This window comes from Phodopus roborovskii, unplaced genomic scaffold, assembly GCF_943737965.1.
Source record: "Phodopus roborovskii unplaced genomic scaffold, PHOROB, whole genome shotgun sequence".
NCBI classification, from domain to species: Eukaryota; Metazoa; Chordata; class Mammalia; order Rodentia; family Cricetidae; genus Phodopus; species Phodopus roborovskii.
The window spans coordinates 1272655-1295657 of NW_026126446.1; the positions used below are offsets into that span (position 1 = coordinate 1272655).

At 43.6% G+C, this 23003-nt stretch overlaps 1 protein-coding gene across 1 annotated transcript; it reads left to right on the forward strand.

Moving 5' to 3' along the window:
- The first annotated feature begins 9275 nt into the window (after positions 1 to 9275).
- On the forward strand, positions 9276 to 12044 carry LOC127224740 (major urinary protein 20). Its single transcript, XM_051187868.1, has 6 exons — positions 9276 to 9383; positions 9735 to 9871; positions 10431 to 10504; positions 11184 to 11294; positions 11658 to 11759; positions 11926 to 12044. The coding sequence occupies exons 1-6, from the start codon at positions 9276 to 9278 to the stop codon at positions 12042 to 12044; spliced, it is 651 nt and encodes a 216-aa protein (XP_051043825.1).
- The last annotated feature ends 10959 nt before the right edge of the window (positions 12045 to 23003 follow it).

Below are 23003 nucleotides of genomic sequence, written 5' to 3' on the forward strand. Positions count from 1 at the left end.
CTACTTTTCTACGAATTACAGAGTTAGCTTGATGTTTGCCTCCACTTACTATAAATGGGATTCATTGTACTCTCTAATCACTGAGCTGTCATTGTTCTCCAGTTGTACCTATCCTAGATCTTTCTAAGACACTCCCAAATCCTATAGCAGGTTCCTTGTTCAATCCTTTTGAAAAGATTGTCTTGTGTGTGTTTGTGTGTGTGAATGCAGGTGTATATGTGCATGTGTGTTTGTAAAGCTAGAGGTTGGTGTCAAGTGACTTGCTCTATCACTCCCCACCTTGTATTCTGAGATACAGTCTTCTGCTGAACAAGAGCTTGTGAATGTGACTATATCGACTGCCGCACAGACACTTGGGTCTCCTGCCTCTGCTTCCTCAGTGCTGGGATTACAGGTGTGCACCACTGTACTTGACATCTTCTGTGGATGGTGAGGATCCAAGCTTGGCCTCAGGCTTTCAGGGAAAGTGCCTTACTGACTAAGGCAGCTCCCCCAACCTGTTATCTTTCTGATATGCCCCTGACTCACCTTGGAACATCCTTAACAACTTCAGTAGCAGACAAGTAAAACCAACCTTGTATTACTTACAAGTTTGCTTCTAGTAGACTTTAGCCAAGTGATATTAAAATTTTGAGCCAAAACACTGGTTATTCCATGGCTTGGAAACACCAGCCTAAATCATAAATGCAATGCTTGGTTGGATGTTGTGCCCTTAATAGCAGACAGAACCAAGGAAGTCTTCAAATTTTAGTCTAAGACATCTGATAACAAGGGTTGTCGTTGCTCCAAATCTCTTGAGAGAGTAGATTTAGAGGAGAAGAAAATGTCCAAATTTGAAACCTTTCTTTATTTAGGTATGGCACAAAAAAAAAAAAAAAAAAAAAAAAAAAAAAAACAAAAACCCTAGGGCAGGGAAGATGACTCAGCTGGTAAAGAGCTTGCTGTGCAAGTGTGAAGACCTGAGATTGTTCCCTGGATCCACACTGGGAAGATAGAGACAGGCTGATCCTGAGTGCTCAGCTTGTTGGCTGACAACACACCTAGTCTCCAAATACAGTGGATGGACTCTGGCACACAACACTCAAGGTTCAATGAACTCTGGCCTCTACAATCATGCAAACCTGTACCAGCCACCATCAGTGATGGCTTTGTTTGCACAGACCAAGTCCACAGTGAATCTTCCTTCCAGGAGATGGTGCAGAGCCAGGGCATGTGTCATTGAGCCAGACTCAAGCCAGACTCGGGTGCTCAGGTGGGCTCAAGTCATGCTCGTCTCTCTACTCTGCTCTGTTCTGCTGAGGCCCAGGGTGCTGCCTCCCATCCAGCTAAGAAGGATGGGGAGATGCAGAGCATGCTCGCCTTGTCTTTGGCCCCTTGGCATGGGTCTTGGAAAAGGGGTGGAGAAGAGAGCGGAGGAGATGCGCACTGAGTAGCCTAAGACCACAGGTCATCTGGGGAGCCAGGCCTGGTCTGCCAAGGTGGCCTTGACTCTGAGTAGCGCCCAGTGCAGGGTGGCCCTGGCATGCCACAGATGCCAAGAGAGCCAGGCATGGGGCGAGACCCCAGGCTCTGTACTGCTCGAGGGCTCAGGCACGAAGGCCCCTCTGCGGGCCTACAGTTCTTCCAGGGCCACCTCCAAGGACCCCATGCAGGCCTTGACAGACATGACTCTGAACAGCACTGAGGGCTCCCTGGAACCTTGGGCTTCTGGAGAATGTTGTCTCTGCCTCTTGGCAAAGTGGCTTGGAGCTGCACAAGTGTCTCCAGACCTTCTGCGCTCACAGGAGATCTTGGGAGGGGCCTTCTGTCCTTGACACACGGTGCTCTGTGTCAGGAATCTGTGGCAGAGACAGGCTCAATTAATTCCTCACATCGGAGACCAGATTTCACTCAGCACCCACGCCACCCCCACACCTGACAGCCATGCCAGAGGCTCCCTTTGCTTAACCTGCCCAAATGCAGGTCACACCCACCACCATGCTGTTAACCTCTCAGCTCTTCCATGCAGTTTTTCTTGTGCCAGGACTTCATGTTGGAGGTGGTGCTGGTCATTATGCGTTGCATTGACCCCAGAAGTTGAAAAGGTCTCATGACAGCACTGAATTGTCAAAGGCACTGTTACCATAATGGGCAGCATAGGTATCTTAGGGTTTCTATTACTATAAGAGACACCATGAACCCACCAACTCATTTGTTTGTTTGATTTTTTAAAATTAGAACCAATCTCATTTTACCTATCAATCTCAGTTTCTCCCTCCTCCCATCCACCTATGTCCCTCAACCAGCCCCTTCCCTATCCACTTACCTGGGAGAGTGAATAGGGGATCATCAGAGTCTGTCACATCATTGGGGGCAGGGCCTACACCCTCCCCTGTACATTTAGCCTAAGAGAGTCCCTCCTTGGAGTAATGGGTACCTAAATGTGCATTCATGCACTAAGAATAAATACTGGTTACATGCAAAAGGCCACATAGACTGTCCAGTCCTCCTAACTGTCACCCAAGTTCAGGAGACCTGGTTCTGTCCTATGCTGTGACCCAGCTGTCTGACTGGGGTCGATGAGCTCCCACTTGGTCAGATTCCACTTGTTTCTGTGGGTTTCCCCAGCACAGTCTTGACCCCTTTGCTCATCACTCCTCCCCTCTCTGCAACTGGATCCCAGGAGTTTGTCTCAGTGCTTAGCTATGAATCTCTGCTTCTGCTTCCACCAGCTACTGGATGAAGACTGTAGGATGGCATTTAACGTAGTCATCAATCTCATTTTGGGGAAGGGTATTTAAGGTAGCCTCTCCACTATTGTTTAGATTGTTAGTTAGGGTCATCCTTGTAGATCTCTGAACATTTCCACGGTGCCTGGTTTCTCTTTAAAGCTATAATGGCTCCCTATATTAGAGTATCTCTTTTCCTCTATTCATCCCCAGACTTAATCTTCCATATTCCTCATGGTCTCCTCTCCCTTTGTCTTCTCACCTCCTCTTCTCTTCCCTCCCTCCCCTTCCCCTTCATCGTGCTTCCAATTTATTCAGGAACTCTTGTCACATTCCCCTTCTTGGGGGGACCATGTATGTCTCTCTTAGGGCCCTCCTTATTGTTTGCTTCTCTGGAGGCGTGAACTGTAGATTGGTGATCCTTTGCTCTATAGCTAATATCCATATATGAGTGAGTACATACCATGTTTGTCTTTCTGTGACTGGGTTACCTCACACAGGATGGTTCCTTCTAGTTCCATCCATTTGCCTGCAAATTTCATGATGTCATTGTTTTTTCATGCTGAGAGTACTCCATTGTGTAAATAAATGTACCACATTTTCTTTTATCCACTCTTTGGTTGAGGTACTTCCAGGTTGTTTCCAGGTTCTGGTTATTATGAATAATGCTGCTATGAACATAATTCAACACATGTCCTTGTTGTATGAATGTGTATCCTTTGGGTATATGCCTAAGAGTGGAATTTCTAGATCTTGAGGTAAACTGATTCCCATTTTCCTGAGAAACCACCATATTGATTTCCAAAAAGGCTGCAAAACTCTGCACTCACACCAGCAATGGAGGCGTGTTCCCCTTTCTCCACATCCTCTCCAGCAAAAGCTGTCCTTGATGTTTTTTATTTTAGCCATTCTAACAGGTGAGAGATGGTATCTCAGAGTTGTTTTGATTTGCATTTCCCTGAAGGCTAGAGGTGTTGAGCAATTTCTTAAGTGTCTTTTAGGCATTTTAGATTCCTCTCTTGAGAATTCTTTTTAGTTCTGTACCCCACTTTTTAGATTTTTTGGTGTTTTGATGATTAGCTTCTTTGTATATTTTGGAGATCAGCCCTCTGTCAGATGTGGGGTTGGTGAAGACCTTTTTCCATTCTGTGTGCTGCTGTTTTGTCTTGTCAACTGTATTCTTTGCCTTATAGAGGCTTCTCAGTTTCAGGAGGTCCCATTTCTTAATTGTCAATCTCAGTGTCCTTCTGAGTTGATGCTGATTCTCGGGGGTCCTAAAAATCATTGTGGCCCTCCAGTTAAAGTAGGAGCTTATGGAGTGCTAGCTGATGTCTGACTCACAGTAGTCCCACAGGTCCTCAAACTCATCCTGTGATTATTTCCTCGGTTTTAGAATGTATAATTGGGATAAACATACTTAGAAATGGGCAGGATTCTCACATTGGCTCCCTGACAAGTGTAGCATGTAGTTGGCTTTCTCTTTTTTGGGTGTGTAGGGCTCCACCCTGCTCAGAAATAAACACACAGAGACTTATTCTTGCTTACAAACTCTCAGCCTCAGTGTAGCTTATTTCTAGCCAAATTTTCTAACTTAAGTTATCCTGTTTCTCTTTTTTAATGTTTTGCCTCTGGGCTTTTTACTTTTCCATATTCCATATGTATTTCTTTCTTTCTTACTCCATGGCACCCTCTATCTCCCAATTTTTAATATTTCTTTTGTTATTGTTTTTAGGGTTTTTTTTTAGCTTAGTGGGTCTCTCTATCTCTCTCTCTCTGTGTGTGTGTGTGTGTGTGTGTGTGTGTGTGTGTGTGTGTGTGTCTGTGCATGTGAGCACAGAATGTGTTTGGATGCAAGCAGAGGACTGACAAGGGGTCAGATTTCCTGGAGCTGGGGTCACAGGGGGTTCTGAGCTGCCTGCTGTGGGTGCTAGGAACTTCACTTGGCTCTGGTTCTCTGGAAGCACCTTAGCAGACACTCTTAGCTTGAGACCTCACCAGCACATCTTCAACCATCTAGTTTCACATTTTTCACATTCATGGCTAAAATACTTTTGAATTCTGTAATTTAAAACCATTGACAGGGCTTTGGATAAAAAAACAATGTCAACAGTCACATCACTACTATTCAGTTGAACCAGGCGAACTGCCAACACAATTCATTTTTCATCTAAAAAAATGACAGATACACATATACATATATATATAAAATCTTGTTGTGAATAGTGCTAGAATTATGTTCAGGACATTCCAAGGTGGAAAGTCCTGAACATGATCCATAGAACCTATTCATGTATGTAGCAAAGTATGAGTAACAAGGGAAGACGAGGACAACAAAAACACAAGGAAGTCTGGCCTACATCGAAAAGGTTCAAACTCAGTACCTTGTGTCTGTGCGTTCTTCACCAGCTCTCATTCACCAGCATCTGTTTATCAGTCAGCAGTATACAGATCACACTACATCCACGGGACACAGAAATACAGGTATCAGCTCTCAAAGCACTGGCCAAAGGGGTTATTTTTATTCTGTTTCTCCTATAGACTTTTAGGTTTTGTTTGTTGTTTGTTTTACCTCAGTTAATAACTGTTCAGGTTTATTTTTTGATTTTGTTTCAACTTGACACAAGTCAGAGTGATTTGGAAAAAAGAAACCCCGGTCAGAAAAGCCTCTATAACATTGCCCTGTAGACAGCCCTGTGGGCTTTTTTCTTTAAATGATTCAGGATGACCCAGCTCACTATGGAAGTGTACCTGTGGCAGGTGGTCCTGAGTGACAGAAGTCCGGCTCACAATCTACAGGGAACAAATGCTCCTCTGTGGCCTCTGCTTTAGTCCCTAGCTCCAGGTTCTCAGATTCCCTTCCTGCCCCTGACTTCCCTTCATGATGGAGAACAATCATTTCCTCCCCAGGTTGCTTTGGTCATAGTGTATATCACAACAACACTACAATTATCTATATAAAGACACAGAAAAGCACAAATTGATCATGACCCTTCACCTCACTAAACACCATGTAATTTCTCTCTAAAAGTCTCTCACTTCAGCCAACATGGGACTGAGCTAACATGATCTCTCTAACACTATGATCCAGTAATTTCCTTCATGATCTCCTAGCACAGTGGCTCTCAGCCTTCCTAATGCTGTGACCCTTAATACAATTCCTCATGTTATGGTGACCTCTAGCCATGAAATTATGTTGTTGTTACTTCACAACTGCAATTTTGCTACTGCTGTGAATTGTAATGTAAATATCTGATATGCAGAATATCTCATATGCCACACCACAAATAACAAAAATGGAAGAGGAGAATAATACTAACCCCATGTCAACCGTTCACCCATTCATCAGTCAAATACTTGTAGACTGGGAGAGAGCTGCAGTCACCCGTCACTCACTGCGTCCTGAGCTACACCCATGGTTTCACACTTGAAAGAAATCCATGCACACTTTCTTTAGTGTACCTGCCAGGCAGACACCTCTGTTCATGCCTCTTTCTCTATTTCACCATCTTCCCGTCATGTTAAAAACACCCTGACCTGTGTAGTGGAGTTAATAAGAGCGGGAGCCTCCTGGGTTAGTCTTGGGTTTAAATCTAAGTTCTCCCATTGACTGGCTGGATGGCCCTGTACAGTTACTTAATGTAACAAATCAACCTAGAGACAGATATTTGGGTTCAAGCTGAAGATCAGAAAGGCAAAACAGACAAACCACTAAAGAGCCCTTACCTCTACCAAGGCTGGAAGAGGGAACCTGTACTCAATGTGGCTGGAGACTAAATGCATGCTCTGAGACCCTACTTCTGTCTAGTTTGCCTCTCTAGTGCTGGGATTAAAATCATGCACCACCACCACCCAGCATCTATGGCTAACTAGCATGGCTGTTGGGAATAAAGGTGTGTACCACCACTGCCTGGCCTTTATGGTGGTGATTAGCTTTGCATTCTAATCCAGGCAAGCTTTATTACATCATAAACAATATATCACCATAACTTAATCTTTCTCAGTTTTAATTCATACTATGGTTAAATGAATAAAATAACATACTATATAGAGTCAATGCAAGGTTGAAATAAGACAAAATGTAAGTACCTGCCTCTTTATTGAGTCCTTTATTTGCCCAAATCAAACAGTATTCCATGTTTCTAGTTCCAAGGTAAATGAAATTTGTACTGATAGAAAATGTGTTCCCATTAAAACTATGTATTTGCAAGCAGACTCTTGGCATGATTTCTGCTTGGAACTCTATCAGCAAATATGACTATGAAAAATACTGTTTTTCATTAATGATGAGATTATGGCCAGTCCAAGGAAGTTCAATTGTCTCTAAGGTAAAAACAGCTGATGCAACTTGACTATTACCTTAGCAGTTTGGATTCTACTGTCAAAGCTCTCTGAACAAAGGGCCAGTGGCTTTGGGGTCTGTCACTTAGGCTTGATAAGTCCTCTCTTGATAATGTTTAAAAGTTTTTAAAAGATTTATTATTGTTATGTGTGTGTGCCTACATGGGTTTATATGTACCACATGTGTGCAGGAGGCCACAGGTGCAGAAAGAGGGTGTGTGATACCCTGTAACTGAAGTCACAGTCAGTTGTGAGCTACCATGTGGGTGCTGGGAACTGAACCTGGGGTCTCCTCTGCTCCAGGCCACAGGATTATACAGGAAGATCTCAGCTGACAAAATCATGAGGCTAACCCACCAGGATCATCAAGCATTCCATTGGAGGAAATCCAATTTGCAGATTTGGGGATACCTGCCTTTTGTATAGTCACTGTCACTTCTATACAATCCCTTTTCCATAGTGGGATTCGCCCCCAAAACCCCAGCAGTGTATTAAACAATTACTGGGCACAACCCTGTTTACTGATGCAGTGGATAACCTTCCCCCACACCAAGGGGCCCTGGTGTGAAAATATTCACAGTCAGGAAAGCATTTTTCTCATACTCAAATCTAGTCCCCTACAGTTGTCTCTTATGGGAGGACATCCTACAAGGACAGGAGCCTTGCCAACAGGCCACATTCAGAGCTTCAAAAGACAGGCACTGAAGAGCAGACAGGCCTGTCTGCCCCCACTGACAAGCAGGACTGGGCAGCCTTCGTTTCCCGAAAAGCAGACTCAGGAGAGTGCAATCTACTGGTCCCTGCTCTATATTAACAATCTATTAATGTTCTGAACTCACCTCCATCTCAGTGTCGCTGATACAAGATCTCAGTCTAGGAAATTAACTCTTTGTGCCTTTGCCCCTAGAAATCCAGGAAAAAAGCATTGGATCGCTTGACCAGCCACTGTCACCAGGCATCAGCAGTATGAGCGCCCTGCTGCTTAGCCTGCTGCAGATTCCTCCAGAGGACATGGAGACTTTCCCTTTGATCCGGTGCTGGGAGATTTCAATAACATTTGTCAAAAATGCTAATGTGGATCCAGGGTCCACTTTCCTCCCACAGGTTGTGCCGGTTGCCATGGTTACCGTGAAGCTGTGTCTCCAGACCCCACAGAAGGAAGCAGAAGAAAGTGCTTAGAGAGCCCACAGCACTGCCAGGTTTTCTTCAAGTCTGTATTCACCAGCTGCTAACTTCTAGCTCAGCCTGCCACACAAACGTAGTTTATGAACAAACATCCCAGCTCCCCTCTTAGAAGTCATAACCCCTTACTCCATTAACACTTCCTGCCTCTTAAGATTTGCTCAGACATTTGTTTTAAAAAGCCATGCCCCCTCTGAGACATAAGGCATCCACTTTGTCAGATCTTATCTGTTTTCAGGCCCTGAGAAATGCATGTCTGGTACCTTTACTATTGCCAGAGAATTGCTAATTGTGTCTCTGTGGGTATATAAACAGGACATCTGGGAGATCAGAAAGAATAAAGAGACGTAAGTAGGATATGTCTATGAGCTGATTCAGCAACCCTCAGATCATTTTAGCCAGCCCTCATGTTTAGCATCCTGCCTGGACCGTGATGGGAAACTGAGGCTGACACTTGGAGGTCTGCATACTCCTCAAGAACAAGTTTCAAGGGATCTGACTCCCTCTTCTGACCCTACAGCATCAGGTATGCAGTAGTGCACAGTCACAAAAGCAAAACAAACTCTCATAATTCAAAATGAAAATAAATGTCTTCAAAAATGATTTATACATCTACTTCTGCACAGCCCTGGAGTCTTAGAGAAAAATGCTCTGCTCCCTCAGTTTCCCAGTTCAGCTCCATCCCCCACACATAACTGACTTTCTGACTTCAAGGAGGATCCATTTACATCTGGCAAGTTCCAATTGGTATCTGTCTAGGGCATCCACTATTTTTCTTGGGAATATGTTTTGAGAAATGGAAGGCTATTAAATCAATCAATGCAAGATGAGACTGCCAAGTGTGAAGAGGGCAGGAGCAATTCTTGGCCTCAGTAAGTGAGGAGCAATTCTCAGAGGGTGAGGGAAGGTGGGGGAGGAGTTACCTAGTTAAAAAAAACAAAGCTGAACTCAGAAACTGTATAAATACAAAGTAGCTGGGGAGTGGAGTGCAGCCACCATCAGGAAAGACTCAGTCCTGACAGAGAGACCACCCTGTTCCCTTCCAAAATGAAGCTGCTGCAGGTGCTGTTGCTGCTGGGTTTGGAAATGATGCTAGTCTGTGTCCATGCAGAAGGAAAAACAAGTCTCATTGGAAAGAACTTTAATCCAGAAAAGGTAGACTCATGGAGCATGGGGACTTCTGAACCAGATGGTGCTTCGGGGAACTCAGAAGCCACGTGGGTCCTTTGAGGGTAGGGTTGTGGCTCCTCACTCTGTGAGACACATGGGAGGCTTCAGACTGTGAAACAAGACCAGCTGTTTCTTATCCATACCTAACAATGCCTGGGGTCCCTCACTCCCACTCCCACTGAGAGATAGAGACAGGACCTTAAATATTGGCCAACTGATGTGAGATCTAATCCCGGGCATGCTCATGCCCAGGCCCATAGGCCAGGGTTCAAGTGGAAACACATCCATGAGGTGTCCCTGCCCTTCCCCCATTAACAATTTGCTTATCTATTACAGATTGATGGAGAATGGTATACCATTGGTTTGGCCTCTGACAAAAGAGAAAAGATAGAGGAACATGGAAGCATGAGAGTTTTTGTGGAGTACATCCATTTCCTCAAGAACTCCTCCTTAGCTTATAAATTCCATATTATGTAAGTGTGGTGTTCTTAGTTGAGAAAGAAGAGATGAACAAATTCACTGGGAATGGTGTGAGCAAAGATCAGAGGCAATTCTGAAACCATAATTAATGAGACGTATGGCACATCTTAAAAGTAGATGATCATGAAGTATATACTACTGACTGACTAGTTGTTAGCAAGAAAAGTCCACCCCTTCAGCTGCAGGAAATAGGGTAATAATAGTTCTCCTCTGTGAGGTGGGAGGGGCACATTGGGCAACATTTGCAAAGCTCTAGTTTGATGCAGACGGTGGGCATCTGGCTGGTAATCTGCACAAGTGAGTGATACTGGGAATCAGTCACAGTTGTAACAGTGACTTAAAGTGATTGTGATTCTTTTTCTAAATAATATACAAATATGTGATTCCTGAAATATCAAGTATGAGTGAAATAACACTAAAGAAAGCCATTGCTGATTTTACAAAAATATTAAAACGTTATGTGGAATAAGAAACTTCAGATTAGGGTAAAACAGAGGCAGAGGGGGCCAGCAATAGCAATACCCTTAACTACCAGGTGACTCTATTTCACAGTGAAAATGGAAAATGCAATGAGCTGTATTTGGTTACTGACAAAACAGAAGAGGATGGTGAATATGAGGTCAAATGTAAGTATACAAAAAGTCTATAATCTACCCAAAAGAAACTCAATAGCCCTAAAATACCTTTATCATGTGTGTGAGAGAGAGACAGAGACAGAGAGAGAGAGATCACATGTGCCTCATTGCCGCGGATTGAACCCAAGTCCTCATACATACTACTCAAACGCTCTAGTACACCCCCAACCCTCTTCAGACTCTCAGTTGCTTCCTGATCATTGTTTATTGAGCTAATGCAACAGGGGACATCTAATAACTCGCATCCTGGCCTTGGGCAGGAGGGACAAGTAAGGAAAGATGGTTTCTCGTCCCCTGCCGTCTGTCTGATTCTGCCCAGTGGCAGCCACCAGGATGAGCACTGGTATTTGGTACAGTGAGCTTGTGAAAGGCAGAGACACGTCACTGGAAGCTGTTCATGGAGGCAGACAGGCTTTGGAGAGGATTACAGACCTGAGCTGCTGCTGTGGCTAACTGTTCCCTAGAGGTTGAGCCATCAGCATCCCTTCTCCTTGGAGGTACTTAAAGGAGTCCAAAGAGCTCCTTTAGATAGAAAGCAGCAGACATTTTCACCCATCTCTATTAGAATATGCATTTTAATTCTTTTATATGTGATGTAAAATAGGTAAAAGGTTTCCATTATTTCCTGTGGATCAAAGAATTTCTGAGCTGTGTTCCATTTTTTCTACAGATGACGGATATAATAGATATATTATGCTTGATGTAGACTACAATGATTATATTATAGTGCGACTCGTAAATATCAAGAATGGGGAAACATTCCAGTTGATGGAGCTCTATGGTAGAGTATTTTACACAGACACTGATCTTGGGGTGGGAAGAGAAGAGAAGAAGGAAACCCTAGCTGTAACGTGGTCTTTCCAGCCTGGCCCTGAACTGCCTCTATCTTCCTTACCTCCTGAAGACAGACTCTCTCCTCTGTCATCCCTCAGGCACAGTGGTGGGAGGACTCTGAAATCCCTCACTATGCCAGAAAGATGTCCAATGGATGACAAATTCATGACAGGCATGGTCATGCCTGCTGACCATGCTGTCAATCATTTTCACCTCCTTGGGGGGGGGTGGGAACTGTCCCATCACTCAGCTCAGGGAATGTGATCAGTACACAAGATGCAATCACTACTCTCACCATTATTTTTCACAGGCCGGACACCAGATCTGAGTTCAAATATCAAGAGAAAGTTTGGGGATATAAGCAAGATGTATGGAATTCCTGAAGAAAATATATTTGACCTAACTAAGTCTGGTAAGTCAAGATTCATATATATTTCTTTTCCTGATTGTACATCAAGAAAAGGACAAACCCAGGAGACTGGCAACCAGACACATGTTGGGCTGGAGAAGCTCCTGGTTTCTCTCGGGGAAATAAATTGGACCTGGTACCTGAATGTGTTCTTGTTCTTACCCTACAGATCGCTGTCTCCATGCCCGGGGCAGAGGGAAGGCCTTAGCCTTCAGGTGGGTAATCTCCAGTAAGAATGAAAAGCAGGTGGGCAAAAATGAGACCCTTCCAAAAGCATTAGTATTGTGACCCAAAATTACTATAAAAATAATTGACAAGGAACCTTTGGAGAGAGTTTGAAATTTGGCTTCCAATTATTTGGCTTTGTGAGTTAGTCCTACCATGAGCTTTCCAGTAATTGACCCAAGCGATTTAATAAGAACACAAGGATATGGGCTGATATAGTTGCTGTACTGTTGTGTGAAAAAGGCATTAAATGTCATTATGAATGTGAGTAGAGGTGCTCACCACTAACTGGGGTCTCCCTCCCTCCCACCCTGATAATAACATCTTCCTTTGAAGTCTATGGAGCCTTGGCTCCTTACATGGAAATGGAACTTCCTGATCTGCATTCCTCCTCCAGTCTGGAGAACACACTGAGTTCCCGCATCTGTCCTCTTTCTCATTTATAACAAGACTTCACTCTAATAATATGTGAAAGCCTTGAAAAGTACTTTTATCATAGTTCCTTGGTTACTGAAAATTCTTCAGAGCTGTGTAATGAGTCTTTCTCTGTTCCACCAGCCAGCTCCCCAATAATGACTCAGACTTGTTATTGATTATGACAGTTTGGCCTATAGATTAGGCTTGTCCCTAACTATCTCTTATAACTTGAATTGACCCATTTATATCATTCTACATGCACATGTGTTACCTCTCTTCCATCTTGCACCTCCTGCTTCCTCTGCAGTTCCTCTGGCTGACAGCTCTGCCCCTTCTCTTTCTCTCTGCCTGTAAGTCCAACCTCAATGTCCTGCCTTATTATTGGCCATTCATCTCTTTCTTAAACCATCTTCACACAGTGTACAAATATCCCACAACAGAGCTGCTTATGCCAAAGAGAGTGGGAAGAAGCCTCGGACATTTCATTACTTTTATTTTTCATAGGGCATCAATAAGGAAAAGCTCATTTATTCTATGCCATTTGTCCGGTATTTTGGTCAGTAACACCAGGCAGATGACAGGAGAAGGTCTATATATAATAGAATGGCTCTGTGTCCTGAAGTCAACTCTAGCAGTGCTTAATAGAATGCCTGTATTCTTTCTTCCTAGCTTATTCAGGGGGACTGCTAACCTGGACTCCAAAACCATCCCTTCCAGTCTCACCTTCCTGTGACAAGTCCTGTGATCTGATTCCCATCGCTGTCCCCCAGGACAGCATAAACCCTGCTCACCAAGCACATTTCCCGGTTACCTAGGATGACTCATCCAGAATGAAAGGCTTTCTTTTAAATGTTATTTGGCACACCCATGACAACTCTCCATGAATGCCTTCCTCTCCCTGTTCAATAAATGATCACCCTTGCAGTTACATATATGTCTCTGTGTCCAAGAAAATGTGGGAATATCAGGGAGTGGATGAGGGGAACTGCTGGGTACTGTAGCCAACATCATTCCTGGAGTCCCAGAATCAAACCTGAGTTTCAGGTTTTACCTCCTGTGCAATAATCTCAAGGCCCAATGAGTGCTGCCTGCTCACCGCTTCTCCTCTTTTAGTTGCTTATAAGGACCATAGGTACACAGACGTGCTGCACACTTCCTCCAACAATAGAGTCTCATAAATTCCCTGGGAACACAGACGTGCTGCACACTTCCTCCAACAATAGAGTCTCATAAATTCCCTGGGAACACAGACGTGCTGCACACTTCCTCCAACAATAGAGTCTCATAAATTCCCTGGGAACACAGACTTGCTGCACACTTCCTCCGTCCATAGTGCCTCCTTTTCAACAGAGCACGGAGAGAGACACAGGATCCTGAGTCTATGCCTACTCAACATAGTTTCAGATATGCACCTCAAGGGGGGGGGAAATGGTTTGGGCACTAGAGGCGCAATCGAAGAGAAAAGGCTGCCTACCTCTCCACAGCGTGCTCTGACACATCAAGTGATTAAATTGGGTTCAAGCTCATGGCTCCTTAATTGAGTTATAGGTGTGCTTTGCTAAAATATGGCAAAACACTATTGAGAAACACAACCAATTTTGCTGGAAACTCCACTCACTGTTCCCAGCCCACTTCCTGATGGATTCTTCCTGTGTTTCCTAGACAGGCCTGAAATTCCTGTGTCCAAGCCATTCTCAGGCCACAGTCTCTTAAGTTGCTGGGACTATATCCATGTACTGCTATGTCTAGCTTTTCATTTTTAATCTTGGCATTTAAGAGACAAAAACAATATGTAAACAACATCAGCTATCCTTGAGAATACTCCAAAAAATAAATAGCAGCTCTAATCCAGGATAGGAAATGGCTTGACAGTGCCACCATGGGACAAGAGATCACAACCCAGAGAAAGGATCAGAAAGACCTTGGGCTGCTCCCAGGTCAGGATGGCAGCTTGAGTTCACCCTGAAGCTGCCCCTTCACACCAAACACTTTCTGGGAATGAGTCATGAAATACTAAAAACATTTAAAGTCAAGGAGGTATATGCCAACCTCAGCACAGGGCAATCTCTTTCTAAGGGAAGATAGAGGGGATTGATGGTTGGCAGGACAGACTGTAACCAGCACACACAACGGATGTCAGATGAGGACATAGCCACTCAGAGTAACAAGGCTGAGGCAGAGTGATTTTGAGGACAGCTCCCTATCCTTACCTGGACATACAACTAAAAGATAACTTCCTGTGGCTGCAGAAACAGGAACCGCCCATATATAGATCAAAGCAGCTGTTGCCATCTTGGGGATGGCCTGGCTTTTAGATCTAAGAGTCCTCATTTCAACAAGCTGCCTTACTGGATATGCATAATCTCATAAAACATCAACATTAGGCAACACCATTCTGAGATGGGAAAAACAAGATCTTTTGCCATCTATAAACAAGTCTGTCCTTAGTCTAAAATGAGTGACAGCTACTTCTCTACCAGTTACAGAGTTAGCTTGATGTTTGCCTCCACTTATTATAAATGGGATTCATTGTACTCTCTAATCACTGAGCTGTCATTGTTCTCCAGTTGTACCTATCCTAGATCTTCCAAAGACACTCCCAAATCCTATAGCAGGTTCCTTGTTCAGTCCTTTTGAAAAGATTTTCTTGCGTGTGTTTGTGTGCGTGTGAGCATGCCCATGCATGTGTATATGTGCATGTGTGTTTATAAAACTAGAGGTTGGTGTCAAGTGTCTTGCTCTATCACTCCCCACCTTGTATTCTGAGATAAAATCTTTTACTGAACAAGAGCTCATGAATGTGACTAGACTGGCTAGACCGACTGGCCCACAGACACTTGGATCTCCTGCTTCTAGTTCCCCAGTGCTGGGATTACAGGTGTGTACCACCATACTTAGCTTCTTCTGTGAATGCTAGGGATCCAAATTTGGATCCTTGGGCTTCCAGAGAAAGTGCCTTGCTGATTAAGGCAGCTCCCCCAACCTGGTACCTTCCTGAGATGCCCCTGACTCCCCTTGGAGCAACCTTCCCAACTTCAGTAGCAGACAAGTATACCCGACATTGTATTACTTACAAGTATGCTCCTAGTGGTCTTTAGTCAAGTGATATTAAATATTTGAGACAACACATAGGTTACTCCATGACTTGGAAACACTAGCCTAAATCATAAATGCAATGCTTGGTTGGATGTTTTGCTCTTAACAGGGGACAGAACCAAGGAAGTCTTCATATTATAGTCTGAGACATCAGAATAAGAGGATTGCCATCACTCCAAATCTCTTGGGAGAATAGATTTAGTGAGAAGGAAAGGTCCCAGTTTGAAACCTTTCATTATTAGGTAAGCCACTATAAAAAGATACTAGGGTGGAGAAGATGAGTCAGTTGGTAAAGAGCTTGCTCTGCAAGTGTGAGGACCTGAGATTGATCCCTGGATCCACACAAAACAGTTGAACTTGGTAGAGGACATTGGCACAATACTGGGGAGATAGAGAGATGCAGATCCCCAGGGCTCAGCTTGATGGCTGGCCCAGCCTCTTGCTCAGCCTGCTGGGCTCCAAGGAAGTAACAGTCCTGACTTCCAAACACGGTAGACAGACAGCTTCTGGCAAAACAAAACACTCAGTGTTTGCCTCTGGCCTCCACACACACACATGCATACATGCAAACCTGTATAAGTACACACATACACACACACACACACACACACACACACACACACATACATGAACACCCAAACTCAGGTACACACACACACACATACACACACACACCAAATCATAATCCAATATGGCTCAGTGAAGATGGAATTAATTTCTCTTCCCATGTATTCATTCAGGAACCTGGTTCTTACTTTACATTTTCGAAGGGACATGTCCTTGTCCACATGGTACAAGATGAGAGGAGACAGTAGGTAACCCCTGTCTTCTGTTCACTCTACTTTGGCTCTGAATCCAGGAAGTTCTATTTCACGTGATATCCTGCACCACCAATTTTCACTTCCTGTTTGCTTAGATTCATAGCTATTAACTTGAGCATTAAAGAATCACATGGTTCGTCAAAGGCCAGGCATGAATTCCTTTTGGCAACACAATTCTTCACAAACATAGAGGATGTTTGTTGTGTTTGCCCCTCAACCTCTCCATGTTCAGATACCTTATCTAGTCAGAGATTTAAGACTGCAAACTATTGGAATTTTCTGGGTTGGTTTCTAGCGCCTGCCTACCCTCTTCCTGTCCCTTATTTTGACGGTGGCCATTTTGAAGCCACCTAAAACAACAGTCTTGAGTGGAGTGTCTCTTTCACCACTCCCCTCCCCCCCCCAAGTCCCCAGGCTCTCAGCAGCTTTCTTATCTGCTGTTAGCTCAGACTCTCACTTCACACACATCATTTACACTACTTCAACTCAGGATGCAGAAGCAGGGACTCTCAATCAAGTTGGAGGGAGGCTGTAGGCCAGGGAGGCCTGACTTAGTAACACTCACTTTCTCTAAGCTGAAGGTCCCAGAGAAAAAAAGCTGTACTGTGCTGCACATTCTACAAGGCTGATCAACTGACTAAAACGTCAATGATTGTAGGGAGCTGGAATGTTGTAGGACCAGAGTTAAATTGTCTTGGCTATCATTAATCCTCTAAATCCTTCATTTCCTGCCTCTGTGTGACCCTAATATCTTGTGACTTTAGGTAAGTAAGCTAACGTTATTTTCAGTATCTGAGCCTGAAATTCTGCAATTTGATGTGACCAACCAATCTGATGTTCACACCATTTCATTTTAAAGTATTTTGATCTATGCTTTTCTTTGTGATGTTACTATGAAGATACATAGAAATGTTGCCACACTGGAATATGGTATTTGGGGTAGCCTAAAATCATGTTCCTGGACCATGGTCACTCATATATGGTTCTAGATTGATGTCTGTCTGTGTGTGTGTGTGTGTGTTTGTGTGTGTGTGTGTCCCCTCTATTTCTCTTTCTCTATTTCTCTCTCTCTATGTCTCTCTCTGCCTCTGTCTCTCTCTCTCTCACACACATACACACACACATTTATTATTTATTTTGGTGGAGGGGTGCATCCCATGGGAGTGTAAAGGCCAGAGATCACCTTTTGCGTTTTGGGAGTTCATTCTCCTCTTGCAGAGTGCGTTCTAAGGTTTGAATTCAGGTTATCAGTTGTTGTGAGATAATCTCTGTGTACCCTGTGAAGCTGTGTCTCTGCCTATTAAACCATTTGATTGATTTAATAAAGAGATGAATGGCCAAGAGCAAGGCAGGAGAGGATAGGCCAGACTTATTGGGATAGAATCTGAGGCATGTGGGATTAAGCCATCAAGACAAAGGGAGTTGTTCATACAGTGTGCAAGAGAATCAGAATGTAGTTCAACATAAGCAGGTTCAGCTCTGGCCCACCTGGTTAGTGCCTGTTCCGTGGCGGAGGCTCACTGCAGTTACCCTAGGAACCCTGTCATGTTGCTGCATGGGGGTACGAGTGCAAGGCCCTTGGCCTTCAGCCTGTGCACTGTCCTGGTCTCCTGCCTGCCATGACTCTGGGTGTCATCTGAGTGGTGAGCTCTGGATCCACTGTGCTGTTGATGCATAAATTCACAAAGAAGCATGAATGGATAACCACAGAGAATGGTATTAGAACAGTAGGGATCAGCAATTTTGCACAGGAAGCCTGAAGTTGAAACAAAATTGAAAACACAAGATGAATTTGGTGCTTTGGAGAGTGTGAAGGCTGCCAGGGAGCTCTACTCTCCTCTGTCAGGAGAGGTAACTGAAGTCAATGAAGCACTTACAGAAAGCCAGGGGCTCATCAACAAATCCTGTGATGAAGATGGTTGGCTGATCAAGATGACAGAGTGATCCTTCAGAGATGGATGAATTACTGAGTGAGGAAGCATATGAGAAATATGTGAAATCCATTGAGGAGTGAACATGGCATCCTCACTCCCAAATAAAGCTGTGCAAAGTAACATGTTCCAGCATGCTTAAGTTAGTGGAGAATAGAAGATTTGAAATAACTTGTAGCAATACTGATGGAAAGAAACTATTCTCAAGAGTGCTACTTAAAAACCGCAACTTCCTGATGGGTACAGCTAATACAATATACATATTTTTAATAATCTTCATACTAGATATTTAGACTAGGGTTAAGTGCTGGTGTTTAGAATTCTTGAGATCATCTATGGTAAAAAATGGTTATGAAGCTGGGTTTGGAGACAAACTACCCTTTAATCCCAGCACTTGACAGGCAGATATCTTATTCAAGGTCAGCCTGACCTACTAACAAGTTCCAGGGCAGCCAGAGTTACATGGTGAGACACTACCTAGTTTGATAAGAATTCCATAAATGAGGATAACAGTGTTGTAAATCTCACATAATACTGCAACTTGCCCATGTCCACCACTGGATTTTGGTTGAAGGACTTAATGTATCTCTTGATGGAAAGGCCTGGAAGCATAGGAGAATATTGTATAGTGTCTGATGATGGACAGTACTGTCTTAATTGTATCATGTACCATGAACTACTGGCTTTGCAACACAACGAGAAACAAAACATTCATTCTCTTTGTTCATATATATGCTATAAGAGCTAGTTGGGAACAAGACTAAGTTAAGGCCAAGCTTTCATAATTAGTAAGATGTCTCCATGTCATTATTTGGCAACTGGCAGTACAAAGAAAAGTCACACTGTAATCAGTCTTAGCAATCAGGTCCTTTATCTGCAAGGATAGTTAGCCTGTTTCAGGATAATGTAGGATATTACTTTAACTAGGCAAAGATGTGTTACATTTGTTTATGGTGTGGAACATTGCTTTAACTACATAAAGCTCTGTTCCATTTGTTTTTGCTGCATTTGTTAAATGATGTAAAGATGTGTTCCATTTGTTTCACCTTGCCTGCTTAAGGCATAAGATTGGTCTAATAAAAATCTGAATGGCCAACAGCTAAGCGGTAAAGGGATAAGTGGGACTGGGTGGGGGGGGATAATAAGTAAAAGGAGAGAAAAGAGAAAAGAACAAGGGAGAAAGATGGGGAGACGCCTGGGGCTAGCAAGACAGACATGGAGTAGGACATACAGAATGAAAGAAAGGTAAAAACCTCTGAGGCAAAACATAGATGAAGAGAAAAAGATTAAATTAAGTTATGAGCTAATAGGACATGCCTAAGCTAAGGCAAAGCAGTCATAAATAATATTAAGTCTCTATATCATGATTTGAGTATTGGTTGGTGGCCCAAAGAAAGCCTAAACTTTAAGTAAACTCTCTTTTATTCTGTTGGAGGTAAGAGCGGTGTTTTTGCACCAATATTCACTTCCCACTTGGCAGGCTCCATCCCGTATGCTTGCTTTGGTAGGTTTTGCTGGAAACAGCAATCACCAGCCTAACACTTGAATTATTTTTATCTGTAGTCCTCTAGCTCCACAGCCTTTGTCAGCGCAGTTTGTCTTCTAAGACGCAATCAACAACCATTTGAACAAATGTTTTGCCACCATGTAATTAAAGTCACCAGCTTTCCAGGCTGTTAGTATCTGAATTCTTGATCCCAATACTGACCTGGTCAGTTTAGTTCCAGCAATTGTTTTAGCTAGTAGGTCTCCACATCACACAATTTCTAAGCCATCTTTGATTGCAGAACTCACAACAAACTAGATGCCACATCAGAAAGCAAAGATCTAGTTCATCAGATGGCCTCTGAAACACACAACAGTTTGGGTTTTAAGAACAGAAATGCCTTGAGATGCTTGTTAGCTGTTTTTCTTAAAGATACCAAGAACACAATACTCAGATAAAGCTGGGGGAAACTCCCCTTCATAGTCCCTCAGTTGTCCTTGATAATGTAAGAGTACACTTGCTACTTGGATTTGCCTTGAGCATTGCTATGACTCTGAGGCATCTGGACCTTGTAAACTCATTCCTTTTTCCTCAGTGGATAGTAATTGCTCTAGTAGCTTCAAACAGTAATTTCTTTCTTTGGAAAACATACTCTTCCTGTGACCATGATGTTTTGAGGGAACAAATGATCACAACTTATTTTAGTTAAGGAGACAGTATTTGGACCTGACTGCCTTACATCAATGTCAGATTTCATTATCAGTCACCAAAATGTGAATTTGCTTTAATGAGTAGAAAGGGAATATTCTGGGTCTTTGTTAGCATCATCTCTCCCTAAAACACTCATTGATTGGTCTGTGTAGAAAGATGGCACCTGTAATATTTACACACCACCCAGGGCAATGCAGTATGTCGTTTATGAGCACCTGTGTGTATAATACAATGTGATGCAGCCTGCCTGAGAATCTTGTTAGGCTGGGGCTCTCATGCAGTAGGTCAGGGGTGGGGTTTGAAGCTCTGCTTCTTGAACAAATGATTTGGCTATTAGCTCTCCACAGAACTAACTCTTTAGAAGCAAGTGAAGGAAATAAATGAGGCCAGGGATACAATCGATACCAGGTATTTTTAGGAGGAGATAGTAGATAAGAGGACTAGAAAAACAGGACAAATTGTTCAGAGGTATTGCTTGTGAGTGTCTAATTAACTTCTCAACACTATACTATCTGAGAGAAATCCATCTTAAAATGTGTATTCTGCTGGGCGGGTGGGGGGGCTAGGGAATTGTCTCACTCAGTAAAGTACTTGCTTCACAGGGATATCGGCATCCAGAGGAAGACAGCAAGGCCTCTAATTCCAGCACCAGAGAAGGAGAGACAGAAGGACAGAAGGATCCCTGGTGCTTGGCAAATCTAGAGTCAATCAGCAAACTCCAGGTTGAGAGAGAAATTCTACCAAAGGATGGGGGAAAGAAAAGAACAAAATGTACTTTTTGTGCTCAATGAGTAAAATGCCTGTTGTGTAAGAATGAGGATCCAGGTTTCCATCAACAGCATGCCCATAGAAGCTGGGTGTAGTAGTGTGTGTCTGTAACCTCAGTGATGGAGGACAGACAGGTGGATCTCAGGGATCAACTGGCCAGTCATTCTAGCCTTAATTGGTAAGCTCCAGGATCAGTGGGAGATCCTGCTTCAAAACTTATGGTAGAGTCTAGTGGTGGTGGTACATGTCTTTAATCCCAGCACTCAGGGAAGCAGGGGCAGGTGCATCTCTGTGAGTTCAAAGCCAGCCTGGTCTACAGAGTGAGTTCCAGGACAGCCAGCACTACACAGAGAAACTGTGTCTCAAATAAACAAACAAAGCAAAGCAAAAACAAAACAAAACAAAACCAAAAAAAAAACAAAACAAAAAACTGAGGTGTAGAGTGTTAACATTTATGCAATTTATGCACACCTGGCCCAATCCTTGGAGACCAGGCAAAGTGTGCCACTCCTATGCATGTGTGCTTGCCAGTATTCTATTCTGGCAGTACTCTGACCTGCTAGGTCCTGATAACTTGGTCATTTCCTTGCTATAGCTATACTCCCTATAAAGGGCAAACCCCTCTTGCTCCCTCCTTTCTTTCTCTTCTTCTGTCTTCTCTCCCCAGCTCCAGCTGATCTCTCTCTCTCTCTCTCTCTCTCTCTCTCTCTCTCTCTCTCTCTCTCTCTCTCTCCATGAGGCTGCTCTGCACTCCATCTCTCCATTCTCCCCACAATAAAACTGTCCACATGCGCACTGTCTGCATGACATGTCTGTCTCTCACCTGCCATGGGGCCCCTTGGCTACAACTTGCCAAAGTCCCTCTAGCACAGTATCACAATCTAAGAGCTGATCCTTGACAGACCTCTCCCAGTGCTGCCAACAGCCTGAAGTGTTACAGGACTCTGGAACCTCGTCTCTACTCCAGCTAACAGATAACTGGACCTCTCTGTCTAAAACTGACAATATAGATAATCCCCTCCTTCTCCACGTCTGGCCATGTTCCCATGAGTGAGGACTCATCTCTCAACCATGGTCACTTGCCTTTGGGCCCTGCCCGAAGCCCTTGGTACCTGGGTGTCTCAGGCTCAGAGGCTTAGCCCCTGGTCTCACATGACAACATACGGTACAGCGTGTGCCCACTCCCCACAGCCCCTGTGCTTTGTGGCAATGGCCCAATGCCAGCCAGTGCCACCTCATTGGTCCTTGATGAATTTCAGGGACACTACAGTTCAGGCTTTGAACCTTATTTCTATACTTTATGCATGGAAAATGTGCCTAAACATTTCTGCCTTTGCCCCAATACCCATCAGATATCGATCCACATGGTCCCTTTTCAGCACCCCATATCCTGTCATTTACATGACCCAGCACTCAGGAAGCAGAAGCAGGTGGGTCTCTGTGCGTTCAAGGACAACCTGATCCACATTCGGAAAGGAAACATTAATAAAACTCAGATCTCACATAAAACCTCACACACGTATAATGGGAGATTTCAACACCCCACTCTCACCACTAGACAGGATTAACAACAGAAACTTAACAAAGAAAAAGAACTAACAGAAGTTATGACCCAATTGGGTTTAACAGACATCTATAGAATATTCCATCCAAACAGAAAAAAATATACCTTCTTCTCAGCTCCACATGGAACCTTCTCTAAAATCAACCACATACTCAGCAACACAGCAAACCTTAACAAATACCAAAAAAAAAAAAAAAAAAAAAGGAATAACCCCCTATATCTTATAAG